General features: G+C 37.9%; 1 protein-coding gene across 1 annotated transcript in view; it reads left to right on the top strand.

Annotated features, from left to right (window-relative positions):
* Positions 1-15,681, top strand: part of CHL1 (cell adhesion molecule L1-like) — a gene marked incomplete at its 5' end in the record, with an annotated part of 40,249 nt that extends 24,568 nt beyond the window's left edge. The window contains 9 exons of the mRNA XM_010014280.1: positions 799-1,021; positions 2,251-2,366; positions 2,534-2,738; positions 2,970-3,092; positions 4,399-4,578; positions 11,290-11,451; positions 12,142-12,273; positions 13,112-13,184; positions 15,088-15,681. Of these exons, the coding sequence (XP_010012582.1) occupies positions 799-1,021; positions 2,251-2,366; positions 2,534-2,738; positions 2,970-3,092; positions 4,399-4,578; positions 11,290-11,451; positions 12,142-12,273; positions 13,112-13,184; positions 15,088-15,304 (1,431 nt within the window). The remainder of the gene's footprint in view (positions 1-798; positions 1,022-2,250; positions 2,367-2,533; positions 2,739-2,969; positions 3,093-4,398; positions 4,579-11,289; positions 11,452-12,141; positions 12,274-13,111; positions 13,185-15,087) is intronic.
* Positions 15,682-20,897: the final 5,216 nt, after the last annotated feature.

Here is a 20,897-nt window from a genome sequence, read left to right as displayed (position 1 = left end):
ATGTATAATATGTAATTAAAATATTATTAAAAGTAGGTTAGGTGGTGAGAAACACCCACAACTGGTTCAGTGGACTGAAATAACCCTCATCTTTTTTGGTAGTGCAGCTGACCAGTTAACTTTATTAATTAAAGAAACACATTTTCAAAGAAAGAAATTAACTGGAGAATGTCTCATGACAAGCCATTGCTATGCATCTTCAAATATTTTATAAATTAACGTGAAATAGATGGGAACCATGCTGTGATGAATTCTTCAGCTGACTGGTAAAAAAGAGTAGCACAGCAGTTGCACATTAAATGTCCAGGCATAGTTTCAAGCATTTGGTGCATATTTAGAACAAATCTAAATTTTAATGACCCGACTTGCTGCGCTACATAAAATTCTCAGATAAACTGCAGATTTTAGCTGCACTAAAAGGCAAGCACAGCCTTATGCCAAAATCTGCATTTTAGATGTGCTAGAAGGCATGCAGTTTTATATCACGTAAGAAAACAAAGAAAACCTGTGGCAAAACAAAAACTGATGTATGTAGTATGCAGAAAGATGTCTACTAGCAATTAGTCTGTTTTTACTCCATTTGTCTGTCTTTCACCCTCCTTTCTCTCGAAGTCATGACATTTTTCTTCCAGTAATCTTAAAATTAACACAACAGTGAAAAGATAAAGCTTTCTTTTTTCCCTTTTTCTCTGCCAATGTTGTAACACGGTCTCCAAAATTATTCCCCCCTCCCCTCAGCTGCTGTTTCATGATTACTACAACAAAGGCAGACAAGATCTCTTTTAACTTCTTCCACAGCCATTGAAACCCATGGAGAGAAATGGGCCGGGGCTGGAATACAAAGTCAGCTGGCGGCAGCGGGGAGTCGAGGCCGACTGGAATGAGGAGATGGTGAAGAAGCATTCCCTGACCCTGCGAAACACTCCTACCTTCGTGCCTTATGAGATCAAAGTCCAAGCAGTAAATAATTTAGGATCTGGTCCTGAACCAAACATTACCATCGGATATTCAGGAGAAGATGGTAAGTAGTGGAAATGCTCATGTGAAAACACACTGTGTGTGGGATTCTTACAATGCAAAACGATCGGATATGGAGTGATGGATTAGGGAGCTCATGGCCAAAACTGCTTAAATGCCAGTGCTGAGAGAGGGCTAGATGAGATACAGCTACAACTGATGCTGGAATCTGAGGGATTTTTTGGAAAGGTCACTTGTGCTTTCATTAATCTCAGTTTCTGGCTTAATCCAGATACTTGTTTGAAGCCCACAGTCCATAAGAAGTCTACGAAGTGTAGCAGTTGTGTTGTGGTGAGAAAGAAAAATCCTTAGCTTGTCTGGGGCCCAGTTCAACAGTTTAACAGAAGTTGCATGCTCTGGCAATTAAGTACAAACACTCAGGTGCTGCACACTGTAAGTGAATTTACAGATGATGCCACATTCCCATGTATGGTGGGTATTACCTTGTCCATTGAGTCCTTGAAGAACAGGTCCTCTTCTTCAGTCTGGGTTTCTGTCCAGTGGCTTTCCATGGCTCCTGGGTGGCACAGCCCCCTCTCAGGCCTCCCTGTGTCTATGGAGAAGTCTTCCCCACTGTAAGACTTCGCTTTGGATCTACTCCTGCAGCAGGAAGGTTGGTGGTGCCTCTTCTCTCCCCCATATGCTGTATGGAAGAAGAGGTGAATAGTGAGAACTGAGAGGAGGAAACCCCACAGCATATTTATTTTCTTTGTGTGTCTGTGATGCATTTAATTTTTGTATCTATCAGTGGAAAATCTTTCTTGCAATTCAGTCATCAGTGGATTAAGGCTTCTTTTTTTCAGGCACTATAATAGCTCTCTGTGTTGTGTAGTGATTAAAATCCTACTGTTTAATGAGCTTAGTTGTAAAATGAAACTGATTATAAAAAAACTTCGTGATTGCCTTCTTGAGTGCTGTGTTAATAATTTTTTTTTATTCTTCTCACTGCTGTAAGCATTACTTGAAACAGGAAATCATAAATACTGGTTTAGAAATTCATACATCCCAGTGCACCCATATTCCAGCCTTCAGCAGAAAGCCCTGATATGGCAAAAGAATGTTTACTGGCCCCTTTCACCCATCGGATGCAGGTGGAATGGCTTTTTTCTTGCCTGCAGTAAGACTGCATGAACTGCCACAGCTTGAGCTGGAAAACCAATCCCTGTAGCTGTGATCAGTGTGAAACTGAGCTCTTTTATGTATCTTTAATATGTAGCACTTTTGTTTTTACAGTTCCAGATGCTGCTCCTTCCGGAGTATCAGTGGATATTGTGAACAGCACACTGGTCAAAGTCTTCTGGTTTGGCATACCAAGGGACAGAGTTCGTGGACATTTAAGAGGCTATAAGGTTACAAATTTCTCTTTAAATATTTGTATATAGTTGAACAAACTACCAAATGAATCCCAGATCAAGGATAGATTGCAATCTCTCATTTCTGGGAAGATGAGATAAATCAGTATAGTTTTAAGCCCCATACAACATAATTTGTTATAGATATACCAATCTCAATGCAGGTCAGTTGGTGGAAAACAAAGAGCATGCTGGATGGAAAAAGGCATCACCCAGAAAAACACTTCCTGACATTTGTAGGAGACAGAAATTACGGGATGATTCCTGGTCTAGAGCCCTTCAGTGAATTCCGCTTAACTGTTTTGGCTTACAACTCCAAAGGAGATGGCCCAGAAAGCTCCCCTGTTGTGTTTGAAACTCCAGAAGGAGGTAAGACAAAATAAGAATATGAGGCAGAGGGACATAAACAGATACTGTCCATGTAACAAGGCAAGTTGCTTTCCTTATTTAAGGATTGTAAAATCTCTAATATTCATAAAACCCTTTACAAGAAAGGGGAATTGTAGGTGTTGAGCTAAACTATATCCTCATTTAACAAGTATGTGGAGAAACAGACCAGTTCAATCTTCTTCTCTGAAAACTAATCCCTCTATCTTCCAGTCCCTGAGCAACCACGTTTTCTCAGGATTCTGAGCTTTGACAAGGACTCTGTCACTCTGTCATGGGGACTTCCCAAGAAAGCAAACGGCCACCTTACTGGCTACATTTTGCAATACCAGATGAGTATGTGCTTGTTTTACTTTGATTTTAGAATATAAGTGTTATTAGTTAAAGAAAAAATGAGAGAGAGAGAGAAAAATAAGGGGCAGGGGGAAAGAGGTGGTTGGGTGTTACATGTGTAGTTACTTGAAACAGAGGCTGGTATGAAGGGCTGTTTCTGAGATCACTACCACAGCCATAACATCAGAGCAGCGTGTTTTGAACTGCGATGCACACACAGCCTGCTAGAGGGCAAGCTAAAGTCATCTTCCAGAGCAAAGAGTTTTCTATGCACTTCTCTGGTGTAAGCTCACATTGCTACCATGCCCTGTTCCTCATTTATAGACAAATTTAATTATTTCACATTTACGGATTACACCTAACATAGTAGTTAAGACAACCCATAAATTGTAGGGACATTTTACTGAAGTGAAACTCGTTCAGTGCAAAATAATTTGTAATGAGAGCACTTTAACCACATTTATTCAGATCTTAACATTGTGTCAGTGAGCACCTCGTGCCTGTAGAATGCCTCAGCAGAAATGCAGATCACTACCACCTGAGTCACAATATTGAGTAATCACATTGAGAAACAACTAAATACCAGGGATATTTATTTCTTCCTATGAAAGAACTGAGTAGCTGGGAAGAGACTGAGCATATAGGCTCAGGAAACATCCAGGACTGGTCACAGACTGCCACGGCTGTGAGGTGTGGTGACAATTCAAGGTATTTTGCATGGGTTTTGAGGATCAAAGAGGATTAGACTGTGCCCTATTTACAGAAAAACCCCAAACATGTACTTTTCACTTACTTCTGCTGCTAACGGAACTGCCCAGTTGCCTTTGCAAGCAGAGGCTAGAGGCTGGATCTTCCCTTTCTTTTTGATGACTGTGGACAGAGAGTGGATCTGCCTCTTTAGGCAGTTTGGGAGGGAAAATTTGTCCTTCAATTGCCAAATGTGCCAAGACAGAGCAGAGCAAAGCAGAACAGCCATTAACTTGCTTGCAAAAGTTTGCAGATGTTTGGAAGCAAAGCAAGAAGCAATTTATATATATTTAATGATCTAGGAGACAGTAATTTTTACCTCCCACTCAGTATGTGCATATCCAGAATCAGAGAGCTTTTTAAGAACAGCAATAGCTCACTGAGTAGTCAGGAGATTGACATGGACGAGATAAATCCCATTTAAGTACTTGGCAGGAAGGTGAGATATGCTTATTCAGGCTGCATCCTTCCTACTTACTGCAAAGTGCCTCCCTTGCACGACATGTTTCGTGTTCATAGCCTTTAGCTGCTGGATGTGACTCAACTGCCTTTTCCCTTTCAGTAAACGAAACACACGAAATCGGACCCCTGAGCGACATCAGCGTAACAAACCGCTCCACGCTCAGCTGGAGGCTTTCAGGTCTCAGCTCCAGTACCAAGTACAAATTCTATGTAAAGGCTTGTACAGTCAAAGGCTGTGGGAAGCCGGTCACAGAAGAAGGACTAACGATGGCTCAAGGGAGTAAGTTAATAGGCAATATGTTTTTGTGTGGAGAAGCTCTAACAATAATGGAAAAATCTATTGAGAATATTCCAGGCTTGACATTTCCTTTGTAATTAGATGAAATAAATTTGTTTCTCTTTCTATGAGCGCAATCAATGAACTTTTTAATGTAGCAATGCAGTTCTTCGGGAAAGTAGAGCTTATCTGTTTCATTTTGCTGTACAATAATTTCTCTATTCTCACCGATCAACTCTTTAAGCCATACTAGAATAAGTGAATTGCATTTAGTCATGAACAGAAAATTGAAGATCTAGATAATCTGTTCTCAATAATACTATGAAAACAAATTCTGCCCTTGAGTGAAGATGGGGGACTGCCAGCAGCAACATTAGGGGCAGGCATTTGACATGGAAAATCCAGATGAACATAATGTTGACTGCAGTGCATTTGATACATTATTTTAATGTTATTTTATCAGACACTGCAGTGATTTAAAGGAAAATCTCAAGCAGGATATGATAGCTCATCTTTCACATTCAGCTGAAATGAAATAATATTTACTGTGCTCAGCAAGTCTGAAAATTCTACAGTACCAAGGAACAAGTCCTTGCTATTAATCAGAAACCATTGCTGTGCACTTAGCACAGGGAAGGAGAAAGAGAAAGTGATAAGCACAAGTCCTGGCTTCATCATTCTGTAGCAATGACAACAGTCTGGAACAATGTTGATATAAAATAGAAAAATGGTCCTTGTTGCACAACATCCTACTGGACTTCTAAGTTGCAGAATCTCTTCAGCTACTGGTAAACCATGTAAAAAGTACTTTAAACTCATCATGTCACAATTCAGGATCCAATCATGAACTATCACCTGTTTTCTCAAGTAGTGAAACTTCACAACAGTCTTGTAGACTTCAGTCTTACTGTAGAATACAGGTACTCACGTAGTGGTAACTATTAAGCTATCAGCATGATTTAAAATGAGTTCTTCATTAAGGAAAGTAAAAAATCCTTTTTGTTTCCCAAGCTAAAAATACACAATTTCACCTCATTAGTTATCTTTTCTAGCCTTCATTGGGTAGCCAGAATAATGTGGGTTTTGCCACTGTAAAATCTGTATCTCTTTTGAATAACCTTATCAGATTTTCTGAAATGCATCCCTGTCTGATATGCTTAAAAGGATGACAATGTAGCCATTCATTTTGTTCTCGTTCTCTTCTTTCCTAAAACTGTTTTGGCACCGGCAACAGATGACCCTTGTGAAATGCTTGTAGAATAGAGTAGTATAATTAATATATGCTACAAGGGTCCAGTTCTGCAATTAATATGTGCTCCTTGCTAGTTCTCAAGCCACCCTAAATTAGGGCACTGCATCTGTCATTGAGATGCCATTAGAGTTTTGTGTCATTATTTTCTGGTTTAATTGTTCAGATATTTTTCAACTAAACATGGTAGGCTGAAAAACAAGTAATCACTCTTTTCAGTGACCTTCTTAGGGTTTTAAGCTGTGGTATGGGAAGCAAAGCAATTGCTCAGAATTAAAGCAATCACTCTTTTTGAAGAAAGGGAGTGATTGCAAAAGTCGAAGTTTATAATTTAAAATGACCCACATAAATGACAGATGTAAAATGTGGTGCCCTCTGAAATGAAACTCCATGATAGAGCACTCCAAGTTTCTTTGGGTTTTGATTCAGTGATTCTATATCCACTCTGTTCTGGTTTTAGTAATAAAAACATAAAGCTCTCATTGTTCATTTTAAGACTTTGAATAGCTTCTACTGCTGTAATAAAGCCTTTGCAGACTGTGCCATGGGTATTTCAGAATTTCACAACACATTCTGCCAGGAAAGTGGAGATGTTGAGGTGGAAACTATGGATTCGTTCAGATTTTATCACAGATACTTGATCTGCATCACTACTATTGTCTTCCGTTTATTTGCAGTTATCCCTGCTACTGCAGTCTGGAATCAGAAAGAAAAGCCAATCTCTTTTCTTAATATGTATATATGCGAGTATGCATGTATCACCACTAAAACCAAGTCTGTGTAAGGAAGATTGTTGTGCTCTAAATGATACTTTTGCCAGCCTGTAATTTATGTGCAATTGATTTCCTGATGATGAGATTGCAGTGGCATGAATGACTGAATTTAGTAAAAAAAGGTTTCTCTCAATTAAATAAATGTAACTCCCTGTATAGATAAATAGGTGGATTGTTCCTTTTCTCTACAACTGCAGCATCTTCTTCTGTGAATGAAACATTCAGATTTTTGTCAGGAGTAGCACATTGCTTTGAGTTAGCAACATTTTACCAAAAGGTCAATGAGTGAATCCCATCTCATGCTCACATCTCTCTCTCTTCACTTTCCAGTAGAGCGTTGCTGCACCCTGTGCTTTTCTGGCAGTGATTTTCAAACCCTCTGCTCTTCCGTACTGCCTCTGTCAGAAGGGGCTGTTTCTGTATAGTTACTTAACAGACAGAATAACAGGCTTTAATACTTCTCTCTAAGATTAAATGCAGGCCCATTGGAATTAGTGAAAAACAGCAGTAGGTGATAAAAAAAACTTTCATGCAACATCTTTGTTGCATGACTCAAAACCACTGACACTGGCAGCTAATACCGTCAATGAAATAAAGGGCCTCTTTCTTATGAAAGATGTTAAACATAGCCCAAAAAACCCTCAGATACAAAACACCAAGAGACAACCAAAGATTATTATCATTTGTTGATAAAATACTGTGGACATCATGAAGAACCTGGGCAAAAGGATATTTGTGTTGTACCACAAAATAAATAATAGTTCAATATGTTTGGCTTCAGCTCGGTTTCATTCCACAGAAGAAGGTATGCTGCCTTTAGAAAATGAGTTTAATCGCTAACTTTTCATTTTCAGGCAGTATTTCTTAAATTGCCAACAAACTAATTAATTTTCCCCTTGAAAATGTTGATTTCCCAATGACCATTAGCCCTGAGAAACAGCACAAAATAATGTTCTTATATAAATGAAAAAAATTAATTTAATTTAGCAGTCCTTCTTGAACACAGAGCTTCTTTTCATCTAGTTACCAGTGTTTCTTGAGGATTACCAAACACGTATTACATGTTGAGAATTATTACTGTGTGTCTAGAAAGTCAAGCCTTAATGAAAAATTCATCCAGAGGAAGCCATACAACAGTAGTTTTATTTTTCAGAGAAGCCAGAGAATAGAAGTTCACCAGTTTCATTATATTTCAATGGCAATTGGCTTGTAACTCCTAAGACTTTTTGAAAATCTTAGCCAGAGGATACTAATCTTCATCACACACCGTAAGATGAGGACAGTAACCATTTGTACCAAACATACGGTTTTAGTTCTCTTTTGCCACAGGCACAGTGAGAAAGGAAAAATACAACTACCTTAGCCATATGTAACTACTGGTATTGTTACCAGCAAACCCCTGGAATATACCCTACTTGCTCACAATCAAGAGAAGCTGATGAAATCTTGATAAGTTTCTTTTTTTTTTTTTTTCTTTCATTTATGCCATTCCACTTTACTGCCTCTTCTTTGGCCAGGGGACCTGTAGCCTATCAAACCCTGTTGCTCATTGCAGCAACAAACCAGCCAATATGCTGCATGCAGGCTGGAACAGGAAAAAGAATATCTGGTATATCACTGTTTCACACCCCTACCATCCTGAGCAAGAAAAACAAGCATGTTAGACATAATATATTAAATATATGTCTTGCAATATTTTATATTATTATTCACAACATTGAAGCAAATCTGTGATAGTTTGTCTTTGGTATATTTCTTTTTATCTTTTTCTTCTTCTGTTAGCCTGCCCCAGTGTAGCCAACATTGAGAGCTAAAGAGAAGCAGCAAGAGATGAACAATCTATAACCTGTCTTCTTGTGCAAGCTCAGTACAAATAGATGGTCACTAACTCACCTATTAGTTCTTCTCAATACACTATATATAAGAGGTTTACCAATCTCTACATTTTAAAATATTCCCAATTTAGCATAAATTTCCTCCTGTACTAAAAAAGAGGAAGGATATTTGTGATGTGTATTTATACACTTTCAATAGCCAGGCAGTAGGGGAAAATTAATAAAAGTTGATCTTTCCATTTATCACAGCAGATAAATTTAGTCAGGTATGGTTATAAATTAAGATGTTGCCCACAATTAGTATTTCGCTATTAGGCTGCCAGCTTTTTTGTAAGTATGTTTTATAACGGATGTGCTAACTTTTGGAGAACTAGTGCTCTTGTAAGTCTTTGGGGGCAGTTTCTGTTGTTTTTCCCTTTATACCATAAGCTTCTATAAAAAATGTGTGTTCTGTTGTTCTCATAAATCTTGAAGCCCGGTAGGAATATTGTAAAATTGCTGTTCAGTGTTTAATGTTCATGTGAGTCCCATGGTATGGCTGATAAATAGCGGGGGAAGATGAGAAGTGCTGGTGATATGCCTTTATTACTAACGTTTCTTCTCCCTTATTGTAGATTAAAAACCTAACCCAACTGCTTTCAATTTTCTGAAACTAATTTTTGCAGCTCACTGACCTTTCAGTATGTCGAGATTTTCCTTATCTGTCTGTCTTTGCTTTTATTTTTCAGGATTCTACACTGCCTTTTCTATTCCAACCACCAAACCTGCCCATAATATTAGCAATGCTTTCTCCTCTGTACATACTGTATTGAGTGTGTAACACAGACCAGAAAGACATCACACGGAAAGAAACCTCATAATCACCCATTACTGGATACCTGTATTGAGTTTTTTTTAAAAAAAAAGTGTTCAGTGTTTTGGAATAGGTGATGTTAAACAGCCTGAACAGCCAATGGTAGATCCTCAGTCCCAGGTCAGGTTGTGCTTAAACCTTCATTCCAGTACATGCATCCCAGCCCTACTTGGTGTGCCAGGGCTGTGGCACAGCTGGAGGGGCAGTAACTTGGCACAAAATGGTTCTTTTTTCAGCCATATCAGTTCCCCCTTTCTGCTTCTGTGAAGAGCTGACCATTCAGAAAGAAGAGGCTGGCACAAGATGGAAATAAATAGGTGATAGATGGGGATTGGTTAAATTGGTTTACAAAAATGAGGAACAAAACCACAGCTGCTGGCCACCACTGAGCTCAGGGTTGAGCATTCTGCTTACTAGGAGAAATCCTTACTAAGGGAGTTGTGTTGTGTACAAACTGGACCATGTGGTTATCATGTAATACATAAGTGTTATATGATATTTAATACACAATAGGTTGAAGGTTCACATTCATTCTTGTTACTTTATGGATAGTGTTTCCATTAAATATGTTTTTCTGACATCTTGATTTTAGGGCATGTAATTCAAATATACCTGTGGTATCCTGTTGCTTAATTTGCAGTTTGATTGAAAATTATAGCTCAGTTTCACATACTCCATTTAGCAAAAATTACCAATAGATGCATTAAATTATGCTAATAATCTGTGCTTCAGTATCAGCAACATTTCAGCCGTATGTATTCTTTCTGGGTCCCAATGGTCTACTAATTTAATTGCTTATAATAATACACGTAGAGTTGCCTTGGAAAACTGATCTTCAACTATTGCTTTGATTGTGCTTGGATTAATTTTAATCATTTTTTTCCTTCAGCTGTCAGCTAAGCCTTAATCTCTGAAAACTTCTTGCTTTGCTTGTTTACTAGTTGAAATATTAATAAGAATTGGTTTACTGTCAGTGCTAGTTGGTCAACTAGTTTTCAGATTATACTTTGTGCTCAGTCCTTAGTCTAGACGATTTTGGAAAAAGCAGGTAAATTAGGCAACTCAGCATAATTAAAATGTTATATTATTAATTAAGTGCAGACCCCACAAATCTCTTTGCTGCCATGAAGGGCAGGCACCCTCCTGTTTGTACCTGTTGGCTGACTAAAGAGATTCCCCATGTCCACATAGAGTTCTGAATTTCTTGTGTGAACAGGCTTTTCATGTTCAGTGATTGCTAACCTCTGTACATGTCCTTTTTTCTGTTATCCACAAATGCTATTTTAAAAAAAGCTTATTTAATTCCCTGCAATCTTAATGCAGACAGAAATTACAGTAGGTGTTTTGGAAGTAAAAAGACTCTGAAACTAGGGGTACTGGAATTTCCCTTCTACATCTTAATCAAATATTAAATCCTAAACATCAGTTTAAAACCAAACTTCAGCTATATCGAAAACAGTGCTTCATATAGGCATTGTGGAATTCAAAAAGACATGGAAAATCACTGTCAGGAGAGAAATGAGTACAAATCCCAATGTTATTTTTTTCTGTGAGACATATAAGAATCCATTTCCAGATAACAAGCTGTCTGTGCTTCCCTGCTGAGTTCAGTTCAATGGGAGAAGCATCAAACCCCAGATTATCTATACAAAGCAAGCCCATTTTCAAGTTGTAATTTTTTAAGCACGCATTAGTTAAAGCAGGTCCGTAATCCCCCATCAATATTAACTTTCCTCCTGGGAAATGTACAAACCCCTTCATAAACATCAGGATTACTTCAGTCTGCTGTTTGTTTTATCTGATTGAATATTAAAAATCAAATGGGGGAAATGTTTTTTTACTTCACTTCCTGCTTTGGAAAATCAGATTATCTGATGACAAATGTTAAAATCCTTGTGTGTCATGTGTGTCTGTTATTTGCATTATCTGTAACTGTGCATTTTGCAGGCCTTTTGTTCAGTGAATACCATTAATCAATGTGAATTGAATATGTACATTCCGTAGGTAAAGGGATCGGCAAGATTTCAGAAGCAGTAAAGCCCACCCAAAAGTTTCACCCCATTGAGGCACTTGAGCCTGGAACTGAATATACAGTTCGTCTAGTGACTAAGAATTGGGTTGATAACAATAGCATTTTTGAAGATGTAATTGAGACAAGGGGGAGAGGTGAGACATGCAACCCTTCAAGGTGATAAAGATTTATTTCGCATGTAAATAAATGTTGAGGTTACATCTTGCATTGTGCAGTGAAAGTGTACCAAAATCATCATTTTGTTCTGTGTTTTTTGACCCTTGCAGTTGAATCCCATGGGAGTATAAATGCATCCATGGTTCTTGGATAAGTCCTGTGCTTTACTTGATGCACAATAACCTGGAACAATTACAAACCTTTACAAAACAGTTTTCCCTCCTATGTGATTTTGAAAGGGTAGTGCTGTGATATAATCCATTTTAAGTGTGCCAGTCCAGTGGTTTGCATGTATCAGGTGCACTTTTAACTCTATTTCTTTTGCAAAACCTGCTTTTGCATGAGAGGCTTAACAATTATCTGTTCAGCTTTCCTATTTGGCATTAATCCTTTGAGTCAACTGCTCTCTCAGAATTACCTTTACAAAATGTCTGTATTGTGCCTTCTAGACTGCACATTCCCTTTAAATCTAAAAATGTCATGCTCTGGATATATTTCTGTCTTGTATTTCTTTAAGTTGAACACAATAAGTAGCGATAGAGTGACATAATTAGGATCCAGTGAAGAACATGTTTTGTGTTCATGTTATAGTAGGGTGATGCCCTCTTCCTCTGATTAATCTTCTTTGTTGTTTTTTTTTTCTTTTATTCCTTTTCTGTTTCACAAAGCGTATGCTGGTATTTACGATGGAATTTCCACCCAGGGGTGGTTTATTGGACTGATGTGTGCCATCGCTTTGCTCACCCTTCTGCTGCTAACTATTTGCTTTGTCAGAAGAAATAAAGGAGGAAAATATTCAGGTAAATGGATTTATTGTCCTTTCACTATGTTCACACATAATAACAGGCATCCTTCAGACTTTTCTCTCTGGAGGCTGCAAAGCCGCAAGCAGAAACATCCAATTAGGATTTGTAGCTTTTGATACATATACACAGAATGGATTCTAATGAATATAAGTGAAGCTGTGCTCTCTGGGTGGAATAGTGCTGTGTGCTGGTCAGAGATTTTGCTAAGGCCTTTGATAGTGGTCATTGAATCTTTCAACATTTAAACAAGCCCTGAAGTCAAGGTTTTCCACTGGTTGCACCTCTGAGCCTCTCTTGGTAGGGCTACCTGCTCACTTTCCACTTAATAACAATTACTTGACATACTAGCCTAACTTCCATGGGTAACCAAACTGCTTAACGATAGAATGATTGCTAAAAATAATTCTGCAATTTGCAAAGCAATGAGTAAAGTTTTCAGTATAAATATTTAAGTATAAATCTGGTTGCCCAGAGAAGCTGTGGCTGCCCAATCCCAGACAGTGTTCAAGGCCAGATTGGACAGGGCTCGGAGCAACCTGGTCTGGTGGAAGGTGTCCCTGCCCATAGCAGGAGGTTGGAACTGGATGAGCTTTAAGGTCTCTTCCAACTCAAACCATTCTATGACTCTATAAACACTTTCTAGATTTCTTAAAAATCAGGTGATGGGCCCAAACTCTTGATGCCAGTTGTATCCACATGCAGCGGGAGCTGCTGCCCTCCAGGTTAGGCTGTAGGTGATGACAGGTGGTTTTCCCATTGCACCAGCTAAAAGAAGCATCCACGATGGAACATGGCATACAGATCTGTGCTTTATTTTATTTTATTTGTACAGTGAAAGAAAAAGAAGATTTGCATCCAGATCCCGAAGCTCAATCAATAAAAGATGAAATCTTTGGGGAATATAGGTAAATAGGACCTGCTTTAACAAGCATTTGTGTTTCTTGGGGTTTGGTTTGTTTCCAGATATCATTATTATTTAGGACATCTTTATAGCATGCAATTAATGCTATTTTTCATTTTCAAAGCAAACCTCATAGGAGTGGAAAGGGTAGGAATATAAAGGTATATCCAGTATACTTAAATCCATCCAAGTTGGGATATAAGTAAATGTTGATGTGTTAGTGGTTATTTTTCACTTGGTTTTCGTTCATTTTTTTTTTAATTAGCATGGTATGAATAATGTAAATATATATGATAATTTGGGTTTCTGCTGTAATGTCCATTGGGCTCAACAGAAAGACTTTTATGTCATCAGTGGGTTTCTGAAACTTGGTCAGGCCCAAATTGTGCAATATTGGGAATGTTCCTTTTGCGGAAGAAAACAAAAGTTTGAAGTACATTAACAGATGGCAAAACCCCAAACAAAGCTTACTACAGAAGTTTCTGTAGGAGAACTGAAACAATCACTTTGGCTGCTTTAAAGTAACTAAAGCTTATAATATTGCGTAACTGTGGTATGAAGGAAAATGCATCATTATAAGAGCCATGCTGGAAAACCAATGTCGATGGCCTTAAGGGAATAAAATTTGTGATGAAATCCTTCTTATATATACTACATTATTTGTACTGGAATAGGGTTTTATTTCTGCATAATTTCATCTTTATTTAATTTTTAATGCTTTCTAATGGGACAAATATTTAGAAAGGTAAGAAAGTCCTGAGGTTAATAACCTTGACCCCCTCTTTTCCTCCCAGACTTACCTTTTTTTATAAATAGAAATGCCATGTGCAGAAAAGTAGCAAATGTTTTTACTGTACTGATTATACACATAATTGATTATATGCTGGAGAGGTAAATTTCAGGTGTATTTTTCTATCCTTCCTTAGATAACATTACCAAAACTTTGACACTGAGTTGGCATCAGCAAGGACCATAATTGAGTAATTATGTGCCTAGTTCAGAGGCCTAATACGCTGTTTGGGTATTTTTATAATCTTTTAATGTATGTTCAAATCCCCCCAATATAGTGTTTAGCCAAGAGAAGTGGGGCTACTTTGGTTCTTCTCCATAGAGAAAATGGCTAGCAGAATTTCCCTTTTTTCCTAAGTTTTGGTGAGGGTCTGTTCTTTTTTATGAGATTGCCATTGAACATAGACCACATATGAGCAGATACAGGCACTTGATTCTGCTTTTGTTTTCCCCTATTCCTCCCCTTTAGCAGAGAGAAACTCCATCAGTTAGAGTAAGATAACAGCAGAATAAAGGAAAAAAGAGAAAAAAGCCCATCTCAAATCAAACGCTCACAAAGCAGAGAGATATAACTTATAGCTGATGCCTCATCCCACAAATATACATCAGTTCCCCCACCCACCTCAAAAGAAAAATGAAATAAATAGGCCCTGAATATTGCTCACTGTTTTGTAAACTGAAAACATGTCTTTCTGTAAGATGCTGAAGACTTGACATCAGCAGTGATTGCTGGAATGGATCCCTGGAATCCTTTCCAGCATTTCCTTTTCTTTCCTCCCTCACTTTCTGTCCATTCTTCTGACTATCCAAGGCAAAAAGGGAAAAAAAACCCCAAAAGACACATGTACTTTTCATTGATGTTTGCCTTTTTTACCAATTCCATTGTTAAAATAATCACAAAATCATGTATGTGGGGAATTCAGGTTGGTGTGCATGACCTGTGTGAGGTGAACCAGACCAAGCAGGACTCACTGAATTAGATCATTCCCAGTGTACAACCCACATAGAAATGTTTCCCTTGCTCTTCCCTCCTGCTGCTTACTTTCACAGTAAAAGAGTAGTTTCCATGCTTGCGATTAAAAGCTAGATTTTTGGAAAGGCATTTCTTTGTTTTGTAGTGACAGCGATGAAAAGCCACTGAAAGGCAGCCTCCAGTCAATTAACGGGGACATTAAAGCCACTGAAAGTGCTGATAGTCTGGTAGATTATGGAGAAGGGGAGCATGGGATGTTCAATGAAGATGGTTCATTTATTGGAGCTTATTCTGGATCTAAGGAAAAAGGGTCAGTGGAAAGCACTGGGAGTTCTACGGCAACTTTTCCTCTCCACGCCTAAAATAATAGTGGAATGATTTATGTTTAATTGTGATATTTATCTCGGTTAGTACTCCACAGTTACCACATGTGATTGGAAGCAGGTTGCCAATTGAACCAGTCAGGAACCTGACATGCAGGTAATACAAAAATAAGTCACTGCCACTAAAAGATGATTTTCCATCCTAATTTCTAGGTGTTTTCTTCTAATTAAAACAAAACAAATCATTTTTTACTATAGAAAATGTCTTAGTCTTACCAAAACAGAATTTCTCAGTGTTACGTCTGTATAATTAACTGCTACTCCATGTGTGTCTTAGGTTTGGAATATGTTTCTCTGTATAGTATTTTTTTTCCCATGTGGCTGCTGTCACTTTGTACATACATTTATACATAGTATTTCCTCAAATACCATGGCCTCTACCAATGGCATAGTAGAAGTTGTAACAAAACAAGAAAATCGAACAAAACGTACAGATTACTCTGCAAAGTGACACCATGCATCCTACTGAGAAAAATGATAATTTAAAATACTGGAGAAATGTATTCTATATATTGTATAATTTTTCATAAAGAAATCAACTCCTTTTTTGAGATATTCTAAAATTATTTTAGTGGCTACAGCTGACTGCAATATCCAATTCTTAGACATGCAACTATCCACAGAACAATTGCTCTTAAAAGACAAAGCTCTGGCCTTGTAGATGAATCTTCTGCCCAGTAGCTGGCACTATTTCCTTAAACAAGTTAAGCTGCAGTATCTTTCCTGTGGCAAGGTAAAACAGGGTTCCCATCCACCATCATTAGAAAGTATTTTAATTTCTTTTCCCAAGTCTCTGCGAGCTGCATTTCTAAGCAAAATGCTTGTTGTCTGTCTCATATCTGTATATTTGTGCACTAGCATACATTTCATAGAGACATTGTACATATGATATTAATATTGGCACAAGTAAAAATCAGCCTTGTTTTATTTTGAAATGAGACATGTTGCTAGCATGAGTAGGAATAAATAGAATTGCTTCTCAATATGAGTTTGGACCAGCAAAACTAGTTTTCAGAAGGAGTTGTGTGTTTACCAGTCATATAAATACCACATCTTTCCAGTATCACATAAAATAGACCTACCTGACTTTTATCATTTATTTTCAAGCTATTCATTGTTATATAAACAAAAGCAAAAGCAAAAGCAAAGAGAAAATATTATGGTATAATTTCTTTTATATTTTGTTTACTGAATGCTGGTTTAAACCTGTATCTTTTCTTTGCCTCTCCAACATTAACTCAGCAAGCTGTATAGCACATTTTTTTGGTCTTTTTGTATTGGAATCTCTTGAATTTCTTTAAATGTATGTATTTTTTAATATGCTTATTTGAATAGAGTATCAATATGGTTTAATTTCTTCTTGCACTTACAAATGACTTCAATTATGGTATTTTTTAAATAGTTACTACAGGAGGAATAGATCCTAAAAGCCATTTTGCATCGCGATACTAATTAGGCAAATATCCCCAATGGCTCCTTCATGGTCTCCATTACTTCAATGGAAGGAAGAGAGGAAGCAAGAATTACTTGCATAGTTACAAGTTTCCAGTAAAGGCTACAATTAAGGCAGTTTAGTTGCCCACAGAAATGCAGGTTGTTACCTGAAAGGCTGTGGTGCATACACAGATCACCTTAGGACAGGTTCCTTCCCAGCACTCATCCATTTCTGAAAGCAGTAAGTGGCCTCTGGTGCTCTATGCTTCTGCATATTTGTTCCTCTTTATTTCTATTTTTTTTTAATTTAGCTTGTAAGGGCCTTTCATATAGCCTCTGTTATGAATAAGCAAACCCCAAACAGCCAGCCTGAAACCATCAGTGATGCCATGTATATGAGTATGAAAGGAGTGGAAATCTGCCCTGATTCAAAAATCACCATAGTCTGTATTGAGTGAATCTGTATTTCACTCAGTCTAAATACTGAAAATGTCCAAAGTAATTTTCATTTACAAAAAACCAAACCAAACCAAAATGTTCATTTTAAAAGGGAATGAGCACATAATTGGACAAATGTGAAAATTGGCATCTCATCAACAGAGGCATTTCCCACCAGGATATTTATCTGCTGAGTCTTGTCTGCTGCAGCCCAAACCAGATAAAGTTTAAGAACTGATTGAGCTTGTGACAGCCCTTGTTGCAAGCTTCAGGCTCTTTTCATGATTTCCTTTAGGAATCATCTGCATTAACACATGACCAAGGGTCTTTGAAATAGGAATAAAAAATTAGGGAATGAAATCGGGATCGACTGCCCCAGAGCCTCGCTAACCTCCTGTGCACAGGGAGGGGCTGTACCGGAGCCTGGCAGAGCTCTCCCAGCTGCAGGGTCACTAACCAGGGCAGATGCCTATGGTGAGGCTGGATGCCACCCACCCACAGCCCCAGTCATCCATTTCTCATGTTGCTGTAGATCCACTCGACTCCTTGTCCCAGAAAATGCCTACATTAAACAGGCACAAATTTCCAATCATATTAGTGAGTGTCAAATTATCAAATAATGAATATAAATCCCCTGTGCTATTACTTGATCTGTTGCTGCTAAGAGATGTTTATGACATTGCTGTGATGTGCTACTCATCTGTGCCAGTATGAGTGCTTTTCCTATTAAAATTTTAATTCAGATCCTTAAATCTCAATGTTGGTGTTTTGTGATGCCTCAGGGCCTAAAAATGATACAGTGACAAAAAGATGTGCCATGGAATTTGTATGGTGTGCACTGACTTTTGAGGAATATGCCGAATGAATATTAAACAAATGGCTAAAACTCCTGGGGAATCTCACTCACCTGAGCTTTTTTCTCTTTCTCAACCATTTATTTTCCATTCTTTTTTTTCCACGATGGGGTTTTATTTTCTATTGTAAGGGTACCACTTATACAGTGTACCCCAGACAGTGCAGGAGCCTCATGTTTTTATTAGTGATTTTCTTTTAAAAGTAAACTGACAGAGTAAGCTTAGATTTTCCTGAGCAGTCTTTTGTCCTTGCCAGGAGATGGGCTGCATTTTTTTCTAGGGCAGTCTGTTACAGGTGAGAGGAAATGTGGCCACGCAGGCTGAACAAAAAGTATCACCAACTGTACTGCAGTTCTAAAATAGTACATTAAATCCATTCATGTATTTTATCCTTTTTTTTTTCACTCTGGCCAGGAGTGTTTATTAAAATCAGTTGATGGAAATCTGTGGCGATTTCATTAACTACTGCCTAGCAGGGGATTTCAGACTGCCTGCTGGGAGAAGGGAGTCAGAAACGGCCAGTGTGTGAGCATGCTGGATAGGCAATTATTAATTACTCAGTGTCATGGCTACTAGTTCGGTTATGTTTGGTTACAAAGTGCCATTATATTTTGCTGGCAGTACAAGTGTGAGAGGGGAAATGACACTTTCAGATTTGATATCTCAGTCCACCTGGGATGCAATTTCATCCAGCAAGGAGGAGGCATTTCCCTGGTCCCAGGAATCCTGGCTTGCAGATTTAAGCTGCCTCCCCTGCAACGAGAGGGCTGGATGTTTCTCAAAAAGTTATGAGTGTGCATAAGATTAAGCAAAGAAAATCAGCTATTCGTTACTAATGGGGAAAAAAAGCCCTGTGTGCTAGCTCCCTGTTCAGTGAGCCATTTGCATTCACAGAGCAGAATACCATTGATTTGGTATGAATTGTAATGTCAGATCTAGGTTTTTATAAAAAAAATAATATATATATAGTTAAATAGCACAACCAGGAACTTGTAGGAATGGCCCCAGATTCATTCTCTGGCAAAATTTGGGGACCAAAATTTGGGGACTCAAGAAATCCTCACTTTTGCTTGGCTCTGCTTTTCATCAAGGATAATATTACATGACTGGGTATCAAAGCCCATCTGGGGCTGGATCTTTAGGAAGAGAAGAATCAGGAAACAAATCAGAAAATGACATACCCCTCTGGATGAAATGCATGTATGTATTCTAAATTAAATAACCTTTGTAACTCAAGTTTTAACTGTATCTAATTAGCATACCATTTAATGATTTATCATGATTCTATGATATTTGTTCTGTTGTGTTCTTATTGCACAAATTTGAATGAGTAGCTCTTTTTCTGGTAACTACTTCCATTGACTGAATGGGTCAGATCCAATGCATGAGAGGCTTTAATGAAAGTTACAACTTTTGAGATAAAAACAAATACTAGCACAATCTTTCTATATAAAAAGATAGGGGGGTTTAACAGTAATTCCATATTCAGTTTGTAAACTGAAGTTAGAATAACGTTCACTGATCCTTGTGCACTTCTGAAAGAAAATCTCATCATGATTTTTTATAGTCATCATTTTGCAGAGGAATGGTAAATCTAGATTATTTTACATGCCTGTAAGAACAGATACAATGAAAGGGAATTCTTGATGGCAAGAGAATTTCCTTTATATAACAATGGATCAAGCCCTCAGCTGCGTCTCTGTTAACGTTTAATATATCAAAATAAGGCCTATAAACTGTGTTGCAATACCAGCACATATGTACACTGCAGCTCTGTATCTTTCATGTAAAAGTCTCAAGTGATCTGCACTGATTTATTCCGTTTTCAGGCAGGAGCCAGTAGGTGGGTTTGAGCCAAAGCACACTGTCTGTTTCGTTTTTTGTTGTTACTATTACTACTACTTTAAATAAGATACTTTGTAATTTCATGAGAAAAGATCAAAGCAAATGTGGTGTCACCGTTACAATGTTACTTTTTGAGCTAAATGTTAGTGTGCATTTATTAAAGTTTAGAGAAACGTGTTGTACTGTAGTTGCTGTTTGTGTCATGCATATGTGCACGTATGGTTTTAAAGAATATTTTCATTTTACATGAAATACAACTTTGCTAATAAAAGTTTGACTTGATGTAATCTTCAAAAGCCTTAGCTGTAATCAGCAAGTTTCTCTTTTGTTTCTGTTTGTTGGGTTTTTTTTCTCCTGAGTACCATTTCTTTGCTGGGAATCTGTTTCAATTGCCATTCATAGCCCTCTCTAGTTTGTGGTCTCTGGTGGGATTTCTTGCCCTCACACCAAGGTCGAGCTGCCCTTGGCTTTCACTGGGACTGTTGGACACCTCAAACCATCTAGATATGATCTGCACCAAAGCAGGGATGAACCTGAACTGCAAACACCTTGAATTCAAATGCCTCATTTGTTTCATGGTATGATCATCTCCTGGATCAAATGATCATCCTATATAATGTTAACATCTATAACATGTTTTATATACTCCGTGTCGGTTAACATCACATAACTTCCCAAGCACACAGAGCTTAAAGCTAAGTGCCATGTGAAATACCTGCAAAAAATAACATTATCCAGTATTAAAATACACTTAGCCATGAAATGCAAGACAAAAGCTCAACATTCCAGGCATGAACAGAGGTGAAAAGAGCTGATCCAGCTATACTTAGTAGAAGACAGCTATAAAGATTAGCTGGGAGAATTTCTACTCCTCTTCATTAAAGATCACCAGAATAATGGTGATCTTATAAATATCCAGCCACCTAGAAACTCAGTAGTACTTATTAATTTTTTTCTTATCCCTTAGTTCGGAAAAGTTACACTTGAAGTCTGAAATCTGT

Source organism: Nestor notabilis, unplaced genomic scaffold, assembly GCF_000696875.1.
Source record: "Nestor notabilis isolate BGI_N333 unplaced genomic scaffold, ASM69687v1 scaffold11185, whole genome shotgun sequence".
NCBI classification, from domain to species: Eukaryota; Metazoa; Chordata; class Aves; order Psittaciformes; family Psittacidae; genus Nestor; species Nestor notabilis.
Note: the sequence above shows the minus strand (reverse complement) of the source record. Positions and strands in the feature narration are given on the sequence as shown.